The 24,628-nt window shown below is 38.5% G+C and overlaps 1 protein-coding gene across 1 annotated transcript; it reads left to right on the top strand.

The window, feature by feature from the left end:
• The first annotated feature begins 870 nt into the window (after nt 1-870).
• Nucleotides 871-24,199, top strand: hdgfl3 (HDGF like 3). The gene is made up of 6 exons (XM_008405033.3): nt 871-1,224; nt 2,351-2,427; nt 5,667-5,805; nt 5,973-6,131; nt 16,880-17,014; nt 18,911-24,199. Exons 1-6 carry the CDS (start codon nt 1,141-1,143, stop codon nt 18,935-18,937), a joined length of 621 nt encoding a protein of 206 aa, XP_008403255.1. The 5' UTR covers nt 871-1,140; the 3' UTR covers nt 18,938-24,199.
• The last annotated feature ends 429 nt before the right edge of the window (nt 24,200-24,628 follow it).

Below are 24,628 nucleotides of genomic sequence, written 5' to 3'. Positions count from 1 at the left end.
GGAGGTTTTATTAATTAAACATTTATTTATTTATTTTTCATATTATGCAAATCCTTGCATTTGCACTCTTCCCCACCCTTTATATTTAAACTATTTACCTCACTTTAATTCTGTTTTTGATTCGATAACTTTGTCCTGATCTGAGTGTATGAAAAGTATTCTATAAAAAAGGCTGATTGATGCAGCATCTCTTTTTACTCCCCCGTCTGATGAGGAGATGGAGGTTAGGCCTGCCTGCCCAAGCCTACTGGTAGAAACTCCAGAATCATGAACAGAAAAACTTGTGTTACCCCCTCCTGGGGCTTGAAATGTCATGGAAAACACATAAAAGTTTTCACAAAGGTCTAATGAATCTACAGCATTTACACACAGTGTTTTTATATGAGTTGACTTTTAAAACCCACATTGCCAGTGCTAAGTAACTTTCATAGCATTACAGGTGTTCCTCCTTAGTATTTTATAACACAAACCGAGACAAATTTATTAGCTATCAAGACAGAATAATAACAAATCTAAAAAAGTCTTCTTTTTTTTTCAAACACCAGCACATATAGCTACTATTGTGTACTTATGAAGTTTTACACAAAATTATTTAACTTAAGATTTTTTAACAACCAATGTCCTCTCTGGCTTGCTACCAAATTAAGTGTATGTGATTATAAAATCACCTCATGGTAAATAAACAAATAAACAAACAAATAAATGAATAAATAAAAGCTATAACAGGGAATGAAATTCATAACATTGGGGAACTAAAAGAGCTATTTATTATTACAGATATTTCATCATATTTTGGCAAAAAAAAAAAGTTGCAACAAAAAAAAGAACAGGAGGAGAGGAAATTAAATATTTATTTTAACCGGAAATGAATTGTCATTAATATGACACATTTTGCTTTTCTTACTGGATCCGTACTCCAATTTAGGCCATTCTCAATTACATCTACTCTTGACTTTGTGCGTAAGAGAAAAGGTCTGTTATGGGTCCCATTTCCCGCATTTTTTATTTATTTATTTTCATGTAAAACTGCAGTCTTCATATAAAAACTTGATGATTGAAAATTTAGACTAGCATTTAGGGCCCAGTTAAATGTGATCAGGATTATCAAGTCCGCCCAAACCTCGGCGTTTCTTCAGCGACATGGCTCGACCACGACCGCGGGAATACAAGGCAGGAGATCTGGTTTTCGCAAAGATGAAGGGATACCCGCACTGGCCAGCGAGGGTGAGTCTGTGCTGCAGCCGGGCTGAAAGCGCAGAGAGGCGGCGGCGTTTCCACAGAGCGGCGGGCTGACTGCACGGTTCTCAGCAGGATGGACTGTTTTGCTGGGGCAGGTTCTCCTGGTGCCGTCAGTCTGTCTGCTGACATGCTAATGACGGCTGCAGAGGAAAAAGGAACATTTGTCGGCACCATTTTCCAAGCGAATATTTTGGTGAAGACAACATTTTTAGATATTTCAGCAAACGAGTGGAGAAAGTGCTTGAATTGTATCCAGTATTCCAGAATATATAAGGCACTTGACCTGTAGTTACCTTAGCCCAGGTCTGTTTTAACAATGTTAAACGTTGTACTTAATCTTTTGGTAAGACCTGCACCTAATTAATGCGCTCATGTGTTCTGCAACCGACACGGACGGATCTGTCGCGTCATTTTAGCGACTACTGTTAAGGTTACCTTCAAAAAGTAGTTTCCGACTTTCTCTTTTTTTTCTTTTATCACACTCAGGCTCTTTTTTTTAACACGTAAGATCAAACATTTTGTGAACAACGTGTCAGCAGAAGATGGATAGCAGGTAACGCTGTTCTCTTTCCCATCTTTCTTCGGGAATCGTAGAGGAGAGTATAAGGTTTATGGGTTAAAATGTGATCTAACTACCGTAAAAGAAAAAGAGAAAAACACTATCAATTCAACTCAAGTGTAGAAAACAAAACAAAAAAAAAAGCAAAAAGCAGAATGTTACTGCTGAACAACTTAATGAAAGCAAATATACAGTTGCTGTGCTGAAAATAATTGTTTGTATGCTTAGGTTTGCTATAAAATGTTTTGAGTTCATTTAAAAAAAAAATCTGAAGAGATTCTGATTTGAATTTCTTAAAAAATATATTAGCGATTGGAAACTGGAAACTCTGGTAACCATTAAGTACAGTTACCACACGTTTCCATATCGTTCTAGTGGGGTACTTTGTATTGTCCTGGTAAATACAGCTGCTTGGAATAACTGTAAAGTTAATTTGTAGAATTTTCATATTAAATAATAAAATATAGTAAAACTGAACTGCACACAGTCTGTGAATAAAATTCTAACTTGTGTAATTACATTTAGGATTTTTTCTCTTTTCCTGTCATTCAGATTGATGAGCTTCCAGAAGGAGCGGTCAAACCTCCTGCCAACAAATATCCAATCTTCTTCTTTGGGACCCATGAAACGTATGCACATTTATTTGTTTTCAAACAAGAAAACTATTATTATACATAATGTGCTTTATATTTAACTTTCATCCAGTTGTTACATCTATAGTTTGACGTTCTACTCATTTGCTATTTCTATATATTTTCTTTCTTATATTATTATGTCTTTGTACTGTTTTTCACTCACAAACACAATAATTTAATATTTATGATTCAGTGTTTAACCTACAAATGATTACAGACTGAATTAACTTCACCGTCTCCGTACGAAGTAGTTCTTGTTCATTAATATATTTTATATGATTAAAAGTTTTTAATAACATATAGTTCATGATGTCATGCATCAGTCAGCATACTGACTTAATATTTCCTTGAGTTTATTTCTTTCCTATTCTCCTTTCTTTCACAAAAGACTTTTAAATGTGACCAAACTATGAAAAGAACTCTTCTCACTCACATATTTTCATATTATTTAGTTGTCAAATCTATGCCAGTACATTTTTATTAAAACATGTTTAGCGATTGTACCTGAGGGAATAATTTGTCAGCTGACGGTTTGGTTGAAGTGAACTATGTTGCGGTTTGATCTATGTGAATGCCAAGCGGACCGTAGAACACTCCAAAAGCAAGAAGGGGACTATAACCCAGGGCATTCTGGGTATTCTATCAAAACAACCATGCAAGTCTAACACTAGAGGGAGAACAGAATCATGGTCTTTTGCCAACTTTAGACAAAAGAGAAAACCTTTGATTGCTAAATTCTGACATCAATCTGTTTGTGTTTACATTTCATGAAGAAGAAAGCTGTGATCAGTGTCTTTTTTTGAGGTTTTTCTGTGGTTTTCTTCAGTGGTTCTTGATACATCTCCACTACAGACAAGGGAGGGAACAGATTGCTGAATGGGGTTAGTCCGTTTGTCACCGTGGAGCATGAAAGAGAATTGCACCAGCTGAAAATGTAACAAATGTTGCAATTTTGGTCCCCAATCAAACCAAGTCTTTGTAAGCATATTAAGTTCATTTCCTCCATTGATGACAGTTGTACCATTAATACTGAAGTTGTGATAATAGCACAAATAAAAGTAACAGAAATGCAGCTCGCATGACTTCCAAGTTTGTTTTTCTTTTCGTGTTTTACTTTTTGACTCGCCCCCCTCGTTTCTGTTATATTTGGAGCAATAATTGTTGCCCATGTGGGCAGTGGGCATTTGACCATACCCCAGTCATCATCACCGAATTTGGTTTGGATCTGATCCTACTTAAGGGAATTACAGCTGTTTGAAATATTCTAGGCAACACTGTTGATTTAAATTTCAATATAATCCAGTTTAGTTGTTTACAGATTAACAAAAATTATGCATATCAATCAATCAATCAATCAATCAATCAATCAATCAATCAATCAATCAATCAATCAATCAATCAATCAATCAATCAATCAATCAAATTTTATTTGTATAGCACATTTCAAAGTCCTTTACATAATTAAAATAAAAACAGCATGTGACATTAAATAGAGAAAGAGAAAGAGATTTTAAAAAAAAAAGATAAAAACATTATAACCCGCACCCCTTTAGGACTTCAGTTAAACGTTGTTTAATATGTCAGTAAAGCTAATGACAAGATAACAAAAGTTTCCACCACAGCCTCTGTTTTGAGTAAGTAATACAAGATGGCAGCTTTGTTCCACAAAAGTCTGTAGGGTTTTCACAATACAGCCCCGGATCCAGAGAAGTTTAGCAGAGGGGGCATTGGTTTATTTTGGGGGAGCACAGTAAACAAGCTTTTACTTTAATATAAATATATAAGCAAACCTTTATGTAACCTTTCAAATAAAATAACCATGTTTATTAGTACAAAAATAAATAAGGATGTATACAGTGGCATGTTTAAAATATTGAGTAATTATGCTCAAATTTGCATAAACATTAGCTCATATGTTGCCGAAATCTAAAAATCTAATGTTTCCAATCTCTGAAGTCTATTCCTTTAAATGCTAAATTAATCTACTCAATTATTATTATCAATAATATTACTCAAGTAAAAGAAAAAAGTACAGTGCAGGACTCTTACCATTTTTCCCAAAATGTTACTCAAGTAAATGTAACCATATTACCAACTTTTGAACATCAGTAGCCCATACTTGTTAACAAGCTTAATGTGATATATTGGTATTATCAAGTCATCCTTTAGTTAACATTATCTCTGCATCCAACAGCATTAATCAACTCACTCCCATTAGTTTGGGGGGTAAAAAACTATCAAACTTCTTTGCCTTTTGCTGGTTTGTTTCCATGCGCAGCAGCAGCAGCAGGTCTCCTTCACTGCTGTACAGGTGTAAAACTGGCTTGAGCATCTTAGCATTCATGCTGCCTTTAAAGGCATTTCGGAAAAACACAACATATTACAACATGCTAGTAAATTAAACAGTTATGGATGTCACGGCTGAAAGAAGTGCGGGGGACAGAGGGCACAGATATGGGAAGGGCGAGAGTTTCTACTGCATCAAATCAAGATAGGAATAACAGAAAGTTGGCCACGCTGAGGTAAAAATAATTGTAAAAAAATAGCTTACAGTCTACTGGGTGGGGGGGCACAGCTCACTCTGTGGGTGGACAATGCCCACGCATGCCACCGGGCCTGTCACAATGGCTCCAAGAGGCTTTTTTCTGTCAGTACTGGATTTCATAAACTTCAGTCAAAACAGGGCTTTGGGCTGTTTGGAGGCGTTGTGGAGGAATTAGGCCTCATCCACCAAATCTTTGACTGAATGAATCTCTTTTCGGAGCTGGATTAGATGAGATCTATCCTACTCAATTAGAACAAAACATATGCCACAGTGGTGACTTCAGACTATTTTATACTTTTCTACAAGTATACAAAATTTCATACCTTTATGATAACATAAGGTAAACGAGGGGGAGTACTGAAAGTTTTAGGGGACACTGCATTGCGACTGCACCTTTAAGGGTACATGAAGATGGTAAAGTTCTTTATAAATGTTTCTTTGTTCATATCTTAAGCTGAACCATAAACACACTTCTGATGCTAAGTAGACCTGCACTCAGTACAAGTTCATTTTTTAAATAAATCTTAGGACTGCCAATTTTAACATTTTTCCTAAATTAAATACCACCCATTAAGGCAATCATTTGAACACCACACTAATTACTTGTACATACATATACATTTATTCAATACTTGCTTGAGAGCAAAAGAATGCTTGAGAGCATATTTTAATTAAATTTCCCTTTTAGTGCATTCTTAGGTCCAAAGGATCTTCTGCCCTACAAAGACTATAAAGACAAATTTGGCAAGTCAAACAAGAGAAAAGGCTTCAATGAAGGCTTGTGGGAGATTGAAAACAATCCTGGAGTCAAGTTCACAGGTTATCAGGTCAGTTGGCAGCTTGCATCATCTTTGGTTCAAAGGAAAGACAGAATAACTACACAATGGGGTTGCAAAACAGCATGTTTAATGGTACAAATAAAGAACTGTTCAAAGCAGAGCCTGTTTTTGTAAGGAAGGCAAGCCTGTCTTAACCTATACTGTCTGATGTACAGGCCATGCAGCAGAGCTCATCAGAAACAGAAGAGGGAGGAAACACGGCCGATGGCAGCAGTGAGGGTGATGACGGTGACTCTGTTCAGGAAGAAGATAACAAGAAAAAGTTAAAGGAAGACAAGACTGGATCCAAAAGGAAAAAAATACCCTCTTCTAAGGTATGATGTGACAATAAGATGCAGGTTGTAAATTAAATGGAAGTCGACTTTATAGCTATGACCAGACACCATATTTAACACTTGTGTTATTTTAGGGCATAATTCAAAAAGTCTAGTACAGAGTGTCTGAATGTTAAAATTGACCTTTTAAAATTGCCTTTGTTTATTAAAAGAAAATATTACTCTGTAATTATGTTACTGGAAGACATTGCCGACAATACGTAAACCAACAACTATAGAATCTTAAAAACAACAAATTAATAAAATACAATTAAAATAAATATCAATAATTTGCACTTCTGTTAAATCCAAATTAAGTCATAAGCTAGTGGATCTGAAAACATGATGTAATGCTGATCACATTTAAAACCGACTCAAGGCATAAATGAATAAGAGAATATCAGTGCTGCTAAATTTGATTTAATGGTTTCAGCATAGATAAATTAAAAGATTTTAAATTGTTTAACATTTAAATTTAAGATTTTAAGGAGCTGGCAAGTTTACTTTGTAAAAGTTCAAAGAACAATCCTCATCTGTTACCATCTGATACTATGAATTAAATCTTTGAGTTGTAGCTGTTCATTAATGCATCTTAGTAAGCTTAGTAAGACTTCAAATAGACAAAGCAATTGATATGCATTGTATCGCTGAAAAAAATAAAGCAAAATCAAAACAATAAATAAGTCACGCAACACGCATGGAGGTGAGTGCGAAAGCTCCTCCGCGTGCTGAACCCCTGGTCCACTGACGCACTGGCTAACCAGGAACTCAAACTTTATCACCGCAGGTAGAATCAGCATGCTGAGACGTAAACGCACACGACACATATGGTGCTTTGTTCATAAAGAAATATTCTCACTGCACGCTCGCATTGAGCTGCGCGAGCAGAGCAAACGCAATGGATTTAAACTTGGTTCCTAACTTGATGAATTGCTTTTTTTTTTTTTTTATTCATATGTTTATTGAAATTTTTCCATATGGAACAAAGGTGTTTACAAATTCCTGGGTGTAAGAATGCTGGCATAAACAAACTGTTTAGATCATTGACTTTAAGATGCATGTTTTCAAGAACAAAGAACGTACACCGAACACCTCCAATAGTAAAGCAGTGAAATAAAACTAATAGTAAAGACAAAAAAAAAGGAAAGAAGGAAAGCTGGGTGCGTGGGGTTACATTTCTACATTGAAGCAACAAACTCAATAAATGGTTGCCATTTAGAGTAGAATTTGTTCAAGTTTCCGGTTTTTGTATATCTAATTTTCAATTTTCTCAACTTTCATAAAGGACATGACCTCATTTATCCACATTGTGCTGGATGGAGCTCTAGTTGATTTCCAGTTACAGAGAAGGTGGCGCCTAGCTATCATAGAGGTAAAAGCTATCACTTCCAACTCTCTTACGGAGTACTGACTATATCGCTCTGGGAGACCAAAGATACAAGTATGAGCTGAAATATCAATAGTTCTCGAAAGTACAAAAGACATAGTGTGAAAGTAAATTTGCCAGAAATTTGTGAGGGCTGAGCATGTGAAAAACATATGTGCAAGATTGCAGGGTGAGCTTCCTCAGCGGTCGCAAACATCCACCACATTTGGGTAGATCTGTGCCAACCTAGTTTTTGAATAATGACATCTGAATTCTACTTTGAACTGTATCAAGCTCAGGCGGGCACATATAGAAGTTTTGTGAATGGCTGTCAGGGCAGCCTCCCACCATTGATCATCAAAAACCAGCCCCAATTCCCAAGCTCTCTTAGTGTTTGTAGCTAAAAATACATCATATGATTGAATCGAGTTATAAATCTTTGAAATTAAAGACCTTTGCAGGGGGTTAAGTTGTGTAAGTTTGCCCCACGGCTGCTCAGGTGGTCGGTGAGGGAAGTTGGGAAATAAGAATTTTGCACAGGCCCTTATCTGGAAGTATCTAAACAAATGGGAGGGTGGGAGATTGAATTCAGAAGCCAAATCACTAAAAGAGCGAAACAACCCTTCCCTATATAAATCCTTGAAACATTTTAGTCCCTTATCCTGCCATAAGGAGAAGGTCAGGTCAGTAGGAGCAGGTGTAAACACCGGGTTTTTTAAAAGTGGGGTCAGACTATGGGGCCTGTAAATTTAAACTGTCTCCTAAACTGAAACCATATACTCAAGGTATCTACAACTATGAGGTTATTGGTTTGGCCAGCAGGATTCACAGAGGTTGGACCTGTAAGCAAAGCCAAAAGTGAGGCTGAGGGACATGAATGTGCTTCTAGTTGACACCAGGGTATATCAACTGGATTGGACCAGAAAGCAATTGTAGTTATGTTAGCTGCCCAGTAATAAAACTGAAAATTGGGTAGGCAGAGACCACCATAAAACGTACAATTCTGAAGTATTTTTTGTCTTACTCTGGGTGTTTTGCCATTCCACAAAAAATGACAGATAGCCGAATCTAGTAATTAAAAAAAACTTTTTGGTAAAAATACAGGTAGACATATAAAAAGAAAAATAAATTTTGGCAGGATGTTCATTTTAACAGTACTTATTCTCCCAATTAATGAGAGTGGGAGGGACCCCCATTTTTGAAAGTCTTTTTTAATGTCCACTAAGATCGGGAGAAAATTTTTAGAGTACAGAGATTTAAAAGATCTGGTTATGTTGACCCCAAGATACTGAAAACCTAAAGGGCACAGCTTAAAAGGAACATCAGCTTAAAAGGAACATCAGATTAGCTGCAGGGCTAAATGGTTCCCAGAATAACATTTACTCTTGGCGACATTAACTTTATACCCTGAGAACTGGCCAAATCTGTGAAAGAACTCAACAATTGTGGGGCAGGTTCCTATTGGATCGGTGACATATAAAAGCAAATCATCAGCGTATAACGATAGCCTTAATTCTGTATGATTTCTGATGATTCCATTAACACTGGGGGAAATTCTCAGAAAAATGCTCAAAGGCTCTATTGCAAGTGCGAACAAGAAGGGTGACAGGGGGCAGCCCTGTCTGCAACCTCTATTTAAAAAGAAGTATCTGGATTGGTCGTTATTGGTAATAATACAGGCACAGGGCAGTGTATAAAGAAGGCGTATCCACGATATAAAATTTTTACCAAATCCAAATTTTGTTAAAACAACAAACAGGTAACTTCATTCAACCCGATCAAATGCCTTTACAGCGTCAATTGATATGACAACCTCGGGCGCTACCGTAGTCTCCCTCAAATAAACAACATTTAACAAGGTGCGAACATTGTAATAGAGTTGACGCCCCTTTATGAAGCCAGTTTGCTCCTTAGAGATAATTGTCGGGAGAATTCGATCAAGTCTCTGGGCCAGGCCTTTGCTAGAATCTTTGTGTCCTCCTTCATTAAAGATATTGGCCTATAGGAGGTACAAAGGTCAGGATCCTTGCCCTTCTTTAAGAGAACGCTAATAGAAGCCTGTCTTAGCGAAGGGGGGAGTGAGCCGAGTGTCAGAGACTCAACATAGACAGAATGAAGCAACGGAATAAGTTTGGCTTGGAATGCTTTAAAAAAATCAACTGGGAACCCGTCAGGTCCTGGAGCTTTGCTGTTTTGCATATTTTGTAAAGGAGCATTTAACTCCTGAACAGTCAGACCAGATTCTAGGTGATCAATCAGTTCTGAGTGTAAAGGGGGAAACTGAAGCTCGTCTAGAAACGTGTGCATATCAGTCAAATCCGATGGGAATTCAGATTTATACAAGGACTCGTAGAATGATGAAAAAACAGAATTGATGACTTGCATGTCCTCCTGCAGGACCCCCGATCAGTCTTTAATACAACATAGTAAACGTGAAGCTGCTTGTCGGCGCAATTGGTGAGCTAGCAATCTGCTGGGCTTGTTGCCATATTCATAGTACCTAGCACGAGAATGAAGCAAAAGGCGCTCTGCCTCATCAGTTGTAATGAGATCCAACTTAGTTTGTAAGACCAAGCGATGCTTTGAAAGACTGTCAGAAGGGGCAGTTGCAAGCTGTTGGTCAACCAATTCCAACTCAGAAGTAAGCTTCTGAATGTTTGACATCCTCAATTTTAGCATGAAACTATGTAGGGTTCTAGCCATTGAAGATTGGGTTAGGACAGGTTTAGAACGGTCTAACTGAGGATTAATAGTACAGTTCATGTCCCCTCCAAAAATCAAAACACAGTTATTCAAAGAAGGAAGAATTTCAAACAACTTGTTCATGAAACATGGATTGTCAAAATTAGGAGCATATACATTGACTAGCAGGGTGGGTACCTGGAATAGAGTACCTAAAACTATGAGATATCTGCCGTCTCTGTCTAAGATGGTTTTGGTCAATGTGGCACAGATTTACCTATCAGGATAGCAACCCCTCTAGCCTTTGAATTAAAACTAGAGTGGAGTACCTCTGCAACCCAAGGACACTTTAGTCTAAACTGGTCTTTATTCCTCATGTGTGTCTCCTGTAAAAAAACAATGTCAGGTTTCAAACGCTTTAAATGAGAAAATACCCTACTCCGCTTGACGGCACCCCCTAAACCTCGAATATTCCAGCTGATAAATCTTACATTTGAGTTGTCTGCATTAGCCATGTGAGATATGCGTTAACAATGGTGAGGCAACCAGAATCTGCCCCCACGCACCAGGTCAAAGGATGAGAAAAAAGAGGACAAAAAGCAACGACAAAAAACAACAAAACAAACAAAAAAAAGACAATATTTCTGAACTGACATCCCACATCCCTCATCCCTCCCCCAGATAGCACCTACCACTACCCCATCCCCAAACGATGGGATACCAGTGCAGACTCCAAATGGAGTCATGAGCCTAAAGACTAAACTTAAGGTTTTGTACCCAACAGTCATCCTCAATTCACCCCAACTCAGTTGGAGCTCCTGCAACACGTGTTAACATAAGAACAGATACATTACATGTCGCCTAACCCTCTTTTGCCTCCGGCCGGCCTGGACCGAGCAATACGAGCGGCCTCCCGCTCTCCACTCACAACAAATTTAACTATGCAAGAACGAAGTAATTCAAACGTGCATTACAGCCATCACTGCCAAAAGTCACTTCGGAGTAAAGAGAAATCTGGCTGCAGCTATACTTACAAAAGAACCAGAATTAAGCTTTCTGGTGGTGAGACCAGTTTTATTTTATCTTGAGTGTTTTCACGAAGGCAGCCGCCTCCACAGGTGAAGTAAACTCTCTCGTGACACCTCCTCTAGTGATGCAGAGACGAGCTGGATGCAGCAGCCCAAACCGTACGTCTGGGACCTCTCTAGCTGGCGTCTGACATCGTTGAAGGCTGCACGGGTTCTCGCGGTCCGAGCTGTAAAATCAGGGAAGATGGAGATTGTGGAATCCCCCACTTTTACCCACTGCTGGGCTCTGGCACGTCGTAAAATATCGGCGCAGTCCGAGTAATAATGTAAACGAGCTATTATGGGACGGGGCCGCTCACCTGGCTTCGGCTTGGCCTGTAGAGATCGGTGCGCCCGGTCCACAACCGGCACCTTCTCCAGGCCGAAGGCGTCTTTAAGCAGGGTGGAAATCGTGTCTGCGCTGACTGGGTTGCGCTCCTCTGGTAGTCCTATGATTCTAATGTTATTACGCCGAGATCTTGACTCCAAGTCTTCACATTTACTGTCAAGAGCAAGGACCTGCGCCGAAAGCTTTTCCAAATTGCTCATGAGTGAGACCACATCATCAGTGCATGCAGTGGCGGAGCCAGACTTTTAAAGTTGGGGGGGCCAGGACTACCTCTGGGGGGGGCAAAATTTTAAATGTGTGTGCGCACACACATATATATATATATATATATATATATATATATATATATATATATATATATATATATATATAATTATTTTTTTTTAAATAACCAAACTGAATATTTGGTCATTTTTTTAAGCCCCTCTGTCATTTGACAGGTTATAATTAACACCTTTGACTGGTGCACATGGAGTCATGACAGACTTTACGCAAAGAGTTCATCACAGAGGCAACTAAAATCAATCAATAAAATAATCCTTTCTGAATATCATCTCATGGACACTGAAATAAATGTGTCTTTCTCACCGGGAGCTGACAGCGTGTTGAAGAGTTATGTACCGGACACCTTGGTTAGGAAGCTCATTGCAAACCTTTAGTTGAAACGGCGCCTTTAACTCCAGTCTCCAGTACAGAACAGAGAAAACTAAAGAGAATGCAATGTAGAGCTATCCATTTACAGTCTAAACAGAGGAGCCGGCAGTTTACTTTGAGGAAATACATTAAGATGCAGAAGTTAATTAGATCCATGCGCAGTGCACTGCACAACCAATGCGGACGCGGCTCCGCTGCTGCGAAGAATTAGACGTAACTCGCCCCACAGTTTTAACAAATGGAGGTGAAGACGTGACCCTCCGCACCCAGAAGGAGAGCGATGCTCAGAAGTAGCGCGGCAGACGTAACATCTGTCCGTTTTGGAGAAGCGAAACCATGTAAAAATAAATAAATAAAATAAATAAATCCTGGCAAAAACGCACGCCCGAACTGCGAACAGGGTTAAAAAAAAAAAAGAAAAAGAAAAAAAAAAAAGGAAAAATCTTACAGAGTTCAATTGTTCGGTTTGGTTCAGACAGATCCAACTGTTGATAAACCAGCGCAGGTTTCTCTGCAGATGCGACCAGGAAGAATTTGAGAAGCTGAGCGTTGATCTACTTATTGTAGTTTAAATAGAGGAGTAGCAGCTGACTGTTGAGGGAGGAAAGAAATTAAAGTGCAGATTCGTTAGACGGAAACAAGCGCAGTGCGCTGGACAATAAATGCGCATAAATGCTCCACCGTTACGCTCCAATTAATCACACATGAGATGACAAACGCCAAATATACAATATATAGTTACACTGTTTAGTTAATGGTGTTTTAAAAACAAAACCAGTAAAAACTTAACCTAGTTAATATGTCAGATTCCCTCCTCACCCTCGTCTTCTGTCCAGACTGTGATCAAGCGCAGCTGACCACTTGGTGCGCAGACAGTTTCAACTTTACGCACAGAGAACATCGTGGAGCTCATTATTAATCATTATAAGAACAATATCTGTCAGAGAATCACCTCTGATCTGGTCGCTTTAACGGACCAGAGGCTTTGGAGCGTCTAGTGAGCTGATCCGCTTCTGCTGAGTTTTTCTCCCGCCGAGGGATCAGGAAACGATCAGAGTTCTGCCGTCTTCTAATCACGTTATTTTGTGAATTGTTACCTGATTTCAAAAACGTTCTCGCAGAGAAATACTAAATGTTAATGACTACAAATTGGATGACTACAAATTGGAAATAAAATGATTTTTTTCTTTGACGGGCAACGAAAAAACTCCAGCGCCACCTCTGCTCCAAACTACGAACATTGTCGGCCCCTCTTCGGTTTTTTTTCTTTTTGCGGAGGATCAATAAATAACTTATTGGTGTGTAAGAACCACCAGGTATGAAGTACTTTAGCCTTTGAGTTGCATCACAGCGCAGCACAACTGAAACATCCAGGAGAAGAATATCAGCTTGTTGTTATGAGTATAAAGGAGGCTGGTATCGCGCCTGATCTAAATCTATTTATTTATGTCATCACATGGACTTATATAAAGTTTTATACATTTTCTTTTCATATATTTATTATTGTTTTTCTTCTTCAGATATTAGATTGGCTTAGAATTATTCCAAATAATGTACAGGAATGACCTGGTGCTGTTACATGTCAATCATCTGGGGGGGCGACTAGGGGGGCCAATCAGATGACAGGGGGCACTGGGTCCCCCGCCCCCCCTTCTGGCTCCGCCCCTGAGTGCCTGAAGTCAACGGTCCCTCCATGTCTGCAACAGTCACCCTTAATGCATCCACCTCCGACCTGATAGCCGCAATGCTAGCATTTAGCTCGGTCTTCACGCCTTGCAGCTCCGACTTAATCTGGGTCAGATTGTTAGTCAACGCCGTCTCCAATTCAGTCTTGAAAATGCCCACCATCTCTTCACGAAGTGCACTGAGGAGTTCAACCTTAAAGTCCGGGGAATATACGTTCCGAGATGTAGAAGTTTCTTCCGAAGGTGGTCGCCCACTAGTTGAGCCCCACGGTGGATCGGTCTCAGCAAGCCGAGGCGGGGATGCGGGTGGGGGACCAGGCCTCGCCGCTGTAGTTGTCGAATTTTTCGTAGTTTTGGGCTTTGGAGGCATCCTGAGCTGTAGCAGACTCGTTATAAAATTTAAAGGGCAGGCAAAGTACACAAAAAAGCCCAAATGCACCTTATAGAAAAAGCAATTTGCAGGAGCTCCCTCCAACACGTCTTACTCCATCAGTCACAAAACCGGAAGTCTCAACTTGATGAATTTTACAAAGAATTCATCAATTCTTTGTAGAATTGATTAATTCAATTCTACAAAGAATTTGCATATAAACCCCCGCCTGTGAGGGGGGGTTTATATACCCCCCTCCCCCCCCCCGCTCCCTCACAGACGGGGTTTCATATAAATGTCCATATAGGTGAGCCACGTAAAAGCATGGCAACCCGCCAGGCCTATAATACATTGGAGGAAACTGACCTCAGTTATTACTGTTTGGAAAGTGAACTGCACCAAGTGAAGAAATGTAAATACTGTAAATGTGCTGAGAGCATCAACTCAAATGACTGAAAAGCAATTTACTGTATTGCTTGTACAGAGTTGTACAGTGAGTTTTACAGAACATTGATAGTCTCTGACTGTGTACATTTCTGAGAACTATATTAATTTGGCACAAATGGTTCTATAAAAATTTAAGACACTTTAACCCTACGCCACTGCCACGCCCAGTCATTTTAAAAAAATAAATAAAATGTTACTATTTACATTTTTCAAAATGTATGAATGATACAGTATTTATTTTTGATGTCTTCATTTTTTGTCTTCATTGCCACTAAGTTATTACTTAACTAATTTTGTATTCTTTATTACAGTCTGTCTTTGTTAGGATTCAGGGCCAAAAGGAAAAAACCTGCTATTTCTGCTGTAAATGGAAGCAGTCACTCACATTCAGCTCCCTTACTTAGCAACAACAGTTGCCTAGCAACTGGTCTCCATTGTGCAGAGCACATGTGGTGCATTTGAAGGAATGTGAGGCTTTCTAGGAGCACTGCTCTCATATAATAAAATATGAGTAAAAATGTTTTCCCTTAACAGATAAAATAATTTGAAAACGATTTTCACATTATTTTTGTCTGATTAAAATTAGTATTGTCATTAAATCATGAATATAGCACCCTGTATTTGGGGAATGATTTAGTTCTACAAATGGTTGCCTTTCTCAGTTTTCCCCATGGTTTTTTGGCCTTCATTCACTGGGATGTCCCTATGAATTTTAACTTAGTGCCTTGCTGTAAGAGCTGAGCTGTGACTTTTCACTGCTTGGTTAGAAAATGCATTTGCTGTTTTTAAGTTTTCATGACAAGAAAAAATGAAGAATGTTTCACATAAAATTTGAGTTTAGCTCAAGTTTCTGAACAAGAGGGAAGTCACATTTCCAGACTGATATGACAAGATCTAAGCAGTGTAAATAAGCAATAAGGAAATCTTCAAAACAGACACATGAATATCTGGACTTTCACTGCTCTGTGTGGCAGCTGGGAAACACCTGAAACACTCAGGCCATAGTCTCTAAGAAACACTGGATGTAGACAATAAAGTTAGCTGCAATTTGTCTTCAGCATTTTATATGCAGACACATTGATAATAAAGCCAAATTCCTTTGTAAATAGAAAAAACTTTCTAAAAATGGAAAATTGGATCTGTTTATGTTCAGGTTCTATCAAGTTGACAGCTGATATGAAATTACTTGTTCCAATATTTGCTGGTGTTTTACAGAATTTTTAATTCTCAGATATTCATGAATGTATCTTTGCTATCTTAACTTTACCATTGCTCTTGTCCATATGACAATGACAATAAAGAGCAAATCTTTGAAATCTACTTAAGCACATAGACTCCTGTTATAACACATGCAATATTAAATAAATTTAGTAATTCTATTCCAATCAATTAAACAGCTGATTCATGGCAGATATCATCTCAATGTAATTTACAAGACAAACTGATCAGAATTCAAAATAGGAATATATAGTCAATTCAAACATATATGATTGAATGATTCTTGTATGTAAGAAGATGATTTAGGCTGCGTTCACACTGCAGCCTGAAGTGACCCAATTCCGATTTTTTTGGCGTAACGCAACCTGTATCTGATCTTTTCATGGGAGTCTGAACAGCACAGGTCGGATTCTTTTTCGAATGTGACCCATATCCGATACGTATCCGATTCAAATGTGACCTAACGTCCAGGCCGCATTCATCCGAACTGAACATCACTGATTCTCAACAAATCTCACTATTCTGTATCCTGATACGTGCAAGCGGGAAGAAAAACAACAACCATGACAGACTATAATGAGGATTAAGTTGTTAATATGCTGCTCTGGCCGGACAACAACTTCAAATATGTAAGCTAAGTCCACCGTTAGCCTCCATGTTCCGCAAACACTGAGCACTACTTCTTCTTTTTATGGCAGTTGGCAGAACACTGAGAATGCTGACGCTATTGCGCCCTCTACTGCGCATGCGGGACACTTTCAGGTCATTTGCCCATTCACACTGCAGAACACATAGAGGTTGCATATACTGGCAGTGTGAACGTACCCTTAAAGTCACTGACATTCCAACTGAGTATGATTTTATGTTGAGAAACACGCCGGGTAGATCATGATGTGCTTGTCTTTCACAGAACTCCTCAAAACTGTCCAGGGTTTCATCTGAAGAGGATGACCAGGAAAGGGATGGCAAAGATGAAGACCAAAAGAGTGACTCAGAGGGAGGAGACCACGACAGCAACTTTATCCAAAAGACTACCGACGCTAAGGTGGGGGTCCTAATCACTTTTTAAAAACATTTTAGTCTTTTTAAACAAAGCATCAATCGAATCACATGCAAATATTTGAGCTGCCAGTAGCCCTTTATAAAAGCTCTTTTCAATCTTTGATCGGCATGTGTTTTCCACTTCTTGGAAACTAGCTGAAAGTGATGATGAGACAGAATGGCAGGTTAACCTGGTCCACTGCTGGTATGTGCTTCATTTTGGAATAGTCACAAAACTGTAATGTCCATGTAGTGACCGGATAGGCTCGGATTACAAATATTTAAGGCAGTTCTATAAAAGTCAATGACAGGACGTCCTAGTAAAAAGCAAAGAGGAGCTCCTTTAGATTCACAGTCCCACTCCATGTCCTGATAGCACACCCAGATCAGTTACCTTGGTTTTATCCAAACATCCATCACAATGTTTTTTTTTTTGTTTTATATGAGAATTATTTTGGCACTAGTGGCCTTTACTTGACAGGAATGTGACAGGGGAAGGAGGAACAGACATGCGGCAAAGGAACCACGGACGGAATTCAAACTCAGGACAGCCTTATTCAGGTCTTTAGCCTCTGTATCCAGGGCGCCCGCTCTAACCGCAGTGGTTTGAAAAGTGAAATTATAATGCACTGTTTTGAACTAAGTAAACCTCTGCGGGGGAGAAGCTTTTATGTCAAAATAGGAGATTCAATTAATATGCATTATGTAATATTAATGCATTAAGTGCTTCAGATTAACCACATCCCTTAACTACTACTATTACTTTGTTTGTAAAGCACTTTAAAACAACACTAACTGCAACAAAGTGCTGTACAGATAAAAATAAATAAACATTCAAAAAATATGGAAAGGACAAAAGACAACAATAGAAACAATAAAATGCAACAACAGAGGTAAAAGTAAAAGTCTCAACATGTGTTAAAAGCCCAAAAATAAAAATGTGACGTAAGAAGAGGTTTAAAAGTGAACAATAAATAACACTTCTAATATGTATCCACAAATTGTTCCATAATTTGGGAGCAGCAACACAAAAGCTCTGTCTCCTCTGAGCTTCAAGTGTTTGCAACCCCCATTTTTTCAAAATATCAGGAAGTGTTTGAGGCTCCAAATGAGTTTTACTTTGCTAGACTGAAGACAGAGATGGCTTCTCGCATTATAAAGATTTTAGATCCCTGAACTAGGTCTGTTGGACTAGACCAGGGAACCAGGGGTCCTCAACTTCAGGCCTCCAGGGCCGATGTCTCTGCTTCAACACCTGAGTCAAATAATGAGGTCATCAGCAGGACCCCGGAGAACTTGGAAGTACTGAGGAAGTAATTCAGTTATTTGATTTAAGTGTTGGACCAGGGACACATCTAAAAGTTGGTGACACTGCTCCAAATATTTAGGACTCGTTGTCGTACAAAGACTCTCCATTTCACTCACTAAGGCACACACAATTTCCCAATAACAACAACAACATTACAATTGTGTTAAAAATCAAAGGTAAGGGGATTTGTGATATGGACTTAGACTCCATACAGGACAAATGTGTTAAAGGGAATTTTGTTTCTCTCCACTGATCCTACATGCTCGGTGTAAGCTGCAAAGTCAATGCATGGAGCTACATGCTCATCCAGGAGGAGGCAGTGCTGCATGTCAGTGACTTGATGGAATGTACTGCGTTTCTTTAGGTGGAAACCTTTTACTCAATTTGAATAATAAACTCTTTCATGCATTGTTTGATTACTAGGATCAACTAGAATGTATGTATGATTTGATTGATTTGACATTTTATTTAGGTAAAGTGCTTTGACATGAGTTGTTGTGAAAAGTAATTATATAAATAAAGTAAATGGAATTGAATTAAATTGAGCTTTGTCATTTTATTGATTTTAAATGCTTAATTTTGTCCATGCAGAACCAGCTGCTCATGGAAGAGCACTGAAGGAGAGAACATGCCAGGAGGATCCCTCTTTTTCGTGATGATGTTGGAGAATTGAATCAAGTACCTGGTTTGTCATGTTCAGCCATCACTGACTGCAATCATCACCTCCGTCTCTGTGCTGGACTCTCATTTTGTGTATGTGAGAAAGTTGCACCCTAAGAGCTTCCAGAATCCAACCTGAGGAGAAAATGAGGGCAAAACTGGGCTTTCCATTTGTCAGCACTAATAACAGAGCTGTCAGAATTCAAATAAAGGCTTTTCTTTTTTTTCAACATGATATCTTGGAATACAATTGTTTATATTATTATGGTTGATTTATACATTTACACAATTACATCTAATCTAGTCTTTGTGTTTACTAAGCCTTTCTTCAAATAAACAACCCAGAATAGAGAAGAACTGCCACTGATTAAAAACAAATCAAAAGAAATCAATAAAGTATACAAGCTTAAGAACAATGTATGATCTTACATTACTCACTAACGAGTTCCATCTGGGACACCTTTTGTCATATTCTTTTTGGGTGGGTTTGGTTTATTGGGAAGTGTTATGCGATCAGATACCTCAACGCTCGGCTGCCTCCCCACTCTAAAGCTTCCAGTCTAAAAGATTCTGACTTATCACATTATTTTGCTTAACTTGCAGTTGAATGGAGTCCAGGATGATTTTGCAGTTTTATGAAGACAAACAATCTGAAACAGTAAGCACTTTGAGGAAGCAGCCAAATAGCTTACAGTATAAATGTAATGGTGCGTTCACATCAAACGCAAACGGAGGCGCGTCGAGGACCCGTTGTGGCCCGTTTGACGCGTCTAGTTCAGCGTTATTTTAACCGTTTGGAGTGTTTTGAGCGTTTGTTATGCCAAGAGCATCTTGTGCATCAGACAAATAGGCCGTCAACGGAAAACAACAGCTAGAGAGATTTTGACGCGCCTCTGCATAGACTTTGAATGCGCTAACCAGATGCGCAAATGCTAGATGAGACCAATCTCGACAATCTCCATTCAAAGTGCACACATGTCAAACTTGAAGCGTCAGACTGGTGTGGTGTGAACTATACCATAACTTCTGTCTCAATTTGGGAACCTTCCAGTTTACATTTGATTGTCGTCTCTGTGATTGACTGTGATTATATAAACACGTTACGTTTGCCATATGGAGCCGCCCCACAATCTATCCTACTCCTCTCTTTGCAGCCCATAAATGCTTTTCTAGATTCACCCCTAGTGTAGTGTTGCTGATTTTAATGAGCAGATGGGTTGTTATGATTGTTATGACTGTTCTTTGCTCATCTACACGACAAATTCAATTTAGCAACAGAATGTACAAATATAGTCTTTGAGAATGGACAGCACTACGAGAAATAGGAGGTTTCAGTTTGAGAATGAATCACTTAGCCAGCTTCTGAACAGCCAGTTTTCTCTTTGTGTTAGCTGCTTCAGCAAACCATTATCCATTCTGGATAAAATGTTCTTAAAGCTGTGATTATTCCACTGTCTTCTTTAGGCCAGGCTTTCAAATTAAACACGTAAAGCACCCTTATTAGAGTGTTGTGAACAGGTGTGAAGCTTAAAATGTACTAGTACATGAATGTTTGCTGAAATTAGCTGGTTATTTTCCTGAAGCTTGGTTCTCCTGACTGCTCAGTCCAGTGTGGGGTCAGTTGGGAGCTCAGTAAAAAGATGGACTCCATGCCAGGCTTTTGACTCTGCCTTATAGATTCAGGTGAAACTATAGATGTTCTGGGCCCAAAGGTAGACATGTCCCCTGGCTTACTGTTTGTCTGTTCTCATCCCAACACTAGCATGCAGTTGAAGAAAGAGGCAATTGTGGTCATAGTCAATTATTTGTCTCTACACCCAAGTCAGTGTTTTTCCCCTGTACACTGATGGCTGTACCCACCTTTAGATAGGAGGCGAAGTTTGAGGACTGTTTTGGCTCAATGATTGAGGCTTTGACCCTTTTAATTTAAAGGACTGAACTACCTCGTCTCATACTCAGCTTCTACAGAGTTCTGCTAAAGCTCTAATTTTATGATCAAGGTGTGTTGACAGAAACACTAAAACTAAATAAAACAGTTTATAAATCAGATGTAAATTAATTTTACTTAAAAAAACAAACAAAACAAATAATCCTATCATTGTCAGATACTTTAAAAATATGTGTGATGATTTGGGACAACATTATGAAATATAATGATTTTGTATTGGTTTCTAAAATATTTTATTATTATGCTGAACCTCAGCATTCCAACTTTTAAAGCGTATTGTCTATCTCATACCTCAAATATATTTCTGAAAAAGTCCGGAACTTTAACTCCCAACCTCTTTTGATAAACATCCTAATATGGCTCCTGAAAAACCATGACCATGTTTAAGTTTGTATGTTTTTATTGACTTTATATATTTTAAGTTGTACTATCTTTACTTGTTGTTTTTCTTACTGTTGCTCTTATCTCTTTCATACTACCTAGTTAGTTGGAGTAAAGATGTAAACTAGTCATTTGGCTATATCTCCCATATGTACATGCTATTAATCCCATTTTTAAGATAAACTAAAGTAAATCTTTCCCAGTCTTAATGTTTGCCTCTCCCACACTGACTGCAGTATTCTACTGAGGGTGTAGGGAAATGTTGATGGACTCACAGGCTCACTACTTCCCCAAATTCCTATGACTTCACCATGAATTAAATGTTTAACTCTGTACATTCAGACTGCAGAGTGCTGTTGAAGGCAGAGTCAAATATGGGCGAGTTAGACATTTGACCTCGACCTTCAACATCTGCTTCCATTGAAATTTTCACTTACATTTACTACATTACTTACACTTACATTACTACATCCTGCTACCAGCAGTAGTGGTAAGCCTTTACATCCTCCCACATTTGACTGTTGTAGATACAGAGAATAAAAACTGAAAGAACTTGATTGAAAAGATTTATTTAAAAGCCAACATTTGGACATTTTTAAGAAGTGGTAAGTTTGCCACCTCTTAAAAGTGTCCAAATGGTGGCATTCAAATAAATCTTTTGATGTTGGTCAGTAAATTATTTGACTTATCTAATGTCAAATGATCCTACCACAAAAGTATCAATGCTTCTGTTTGAATAATATAATTTCTTTTTCAGTTTTAGTTTGTAGAAAATATTGTCGGAAAAAGAATGAGTGAAAGGACTGCACAGACAACAGGTTAGGTTTCACCTTGTGTTACTGTGATCCAGCCAGCGCAAAAAATACACATTTGAAATGCTGAAGCTTCATATAAGCTTTGTTTTTGTACATCCATCATATGCTTCCAAAGTTTTTTTGAACCATAATCTTGCCACACTACTTGATGTAGTGTGGCAACATTACATTAGGTAGTGTATCATAGTTAAATCTGTTTCAAATTATGAATGTGAAAATTAGTTTCCATAGAAACTTTGTACCAAAATTGTTAGACTGTGGATTGAAAATTTTGTTTAAAAAGTGGCTTATTAAGAGGTAGTTTGTGAAATGTTTGTTACAAAAGTACATTATTGTTGCAATAACATGAGGAAACCATAAAATGATGTCTCATACTTCAACCAAGCAAAACAGCCAGATGAAGTTGTGCATATTTTTCCTTATAATTCATAACCACACATTATGCATATAGCTATCACACTATTTATACTGGTGTGTGTACCAACTTGTATTATATTCATTATATCTGCTGTGTCTGAAATTGTTTTTCAAGATTGCCAACTTGCCCCACCCCTCACAGTTTCTCACACACACACGCACACTCGCACACACACACGGACACCTACACACACGCGCGCGCACACATGCACATACGCACGCACACACGCAGGTGTGCATACAAACACACACATATATATATATATATATATATATATATATATATATATATATATATATTCTAAAGTCCAATCACACACTATATTGCCAAACGTAGTTGCTCCTCTCCCCCACATCCATGTCAGCTTGTGGGACATTCACCAAATTTGATATGTTGTTCCAAATGTCTCTTCAACCTGTTTTGGGAGTTTTTGACCATTCTTCCAGAGGCACATTTGTTATGTCAGAAACCGATACTGAGCGAGAAGAACTGCGTCAAAGTGTCTCTTTAATTCATCCCAAAAGTTTTGAGGTCAGGTCTGCCATGCAGCGATCCCCTCTATTACTCTTCACTCAGTTCAGACAGGCAAATACCTTTCTCCTCGCAACTGCCAACTCCAGACTTACTAACTAGATTGTCAGATAGAGGTATGACATATCACTACAGAGAACACATTTGTAGGGTTCTAGGGTCCAAATAGAGTCCACACCTTCAATAGAAATCGTTTCTCAATAGCAGAAGGTCCAGACCCTCTGGACAAAGCGACGCCCCCTAACAAGGGCCTGGTTAACTGAGCTCCTGAGGGCAGAAACGTTTGGTAAAGTAGTCAGCAGGCCTGGGTCATGGATTCTATACATCTGTTGCAGTAGAAGTAATTGGAACACTTGAATTCAGTAATGTGGCCCAGTATTTTTGGCAGTATAGTGTTTGTGTTGATGTTTTGATCATTTCCATTTATTGAGCTTAACAGAATTGTTAAGAATCCTTATGTGTGACTGTATTCTGTAACCACCTGACATCATATGTCAAACTTCCTGCTATATAATCAGAAAAAAATGAACGAGAAAAATAGATAAACTATATCGAGTTCACAATTGGGCTACATATTGTAAGCCCTTATTAACAGTGTCTGTATATTTTACCTTTGATGTAGAATATAGGCCTAGCATTTTACTTGAAAAGCTCTACTACATCATTTTAATGAAAAATTTATACTGTATGTGTTGCCCAGTGTCTATAAAATAGGTCACATGATATTTCAAAGCATTCTGTAGTGACATGCTGTTGTACTTAACATCTATTCATTTTTAGCCTGCTGCTCTCAAAGAGGAAAATGGAGATTTCCTGCAGTATCTAAAACTGTTACTAACCTTGATCACAGTCCAGACTTGAAAGATGTTTTTTCTTTAAAACATTGCAAACATGCTTTGTCATTATTTAAACTGAAATCTCAAAAACCATGAGTTGTCAACTAAGTCCTGCAGCTTTTAGACTATTTATTTTTTAAATAATAAGGTAATGCACCTCCTGTATGTTTTTAATATTCCTATGATTGTGTTTGGAACATATATCCATTATAAACTGTAATTTAATGTAAATTGATTTAGCTGTGTGTGGGAGACACTTTTTTTTGCTAAATAAACACATTGGGATCCATATTTATGCTGCAGTTGTCATTAAACACTTCCAGATACACTTTCTCATGTTGAATGAAAAAAATATTTAAGTAGCTTTCCTCCAAGTAGACTTGATGATGCAGTATTTATACGATGTGATACATTTCACCTTAATCAGTCGGTGAAATGTGCTGTTCAAGTGACCGTTGCTGAGCTGCAGGCTTCCACTAGAGGGCGGAGTGGAGCCTGCAGCTGCCTTTCCCACTAAGGGTTTCTGGCACAGCTGCAGATCATGAACCCTCATTAACCGTGCTGCGCCTTCATTGCCTGAGTGTTAGCCTCTGCGGTACCTCTTGTTCTCCTTGTGGTTTTGTGTCTTATGCTTAACCCTCTGATGCGTGAGTGACTGACTATACAGTCTTTCGTGACTGGGTCTTTTTTTTGACCCGGGTTACAATCAATGTGTTTTTA

The sequence above is a fragment of the Poecilia reticulata genome, chromosome 3 (genome assembly GCF_904066995.2).
Source record: "Poecilia reticulata chromosome 3, P_reticulata-male-v2, whole genome shotgun sequence".
Lineage (NCBI taxonomy): Eukaryota > Metazoa > Chordata > Actinopteri > Cyprinodontiformes > Poeciliidae > Poecilia > Poecilia reticulata.
Note: the sequence above shows the minus strand (reverse complement) of the source record. Positions and strands in the feature narration are given on the sequence as shown.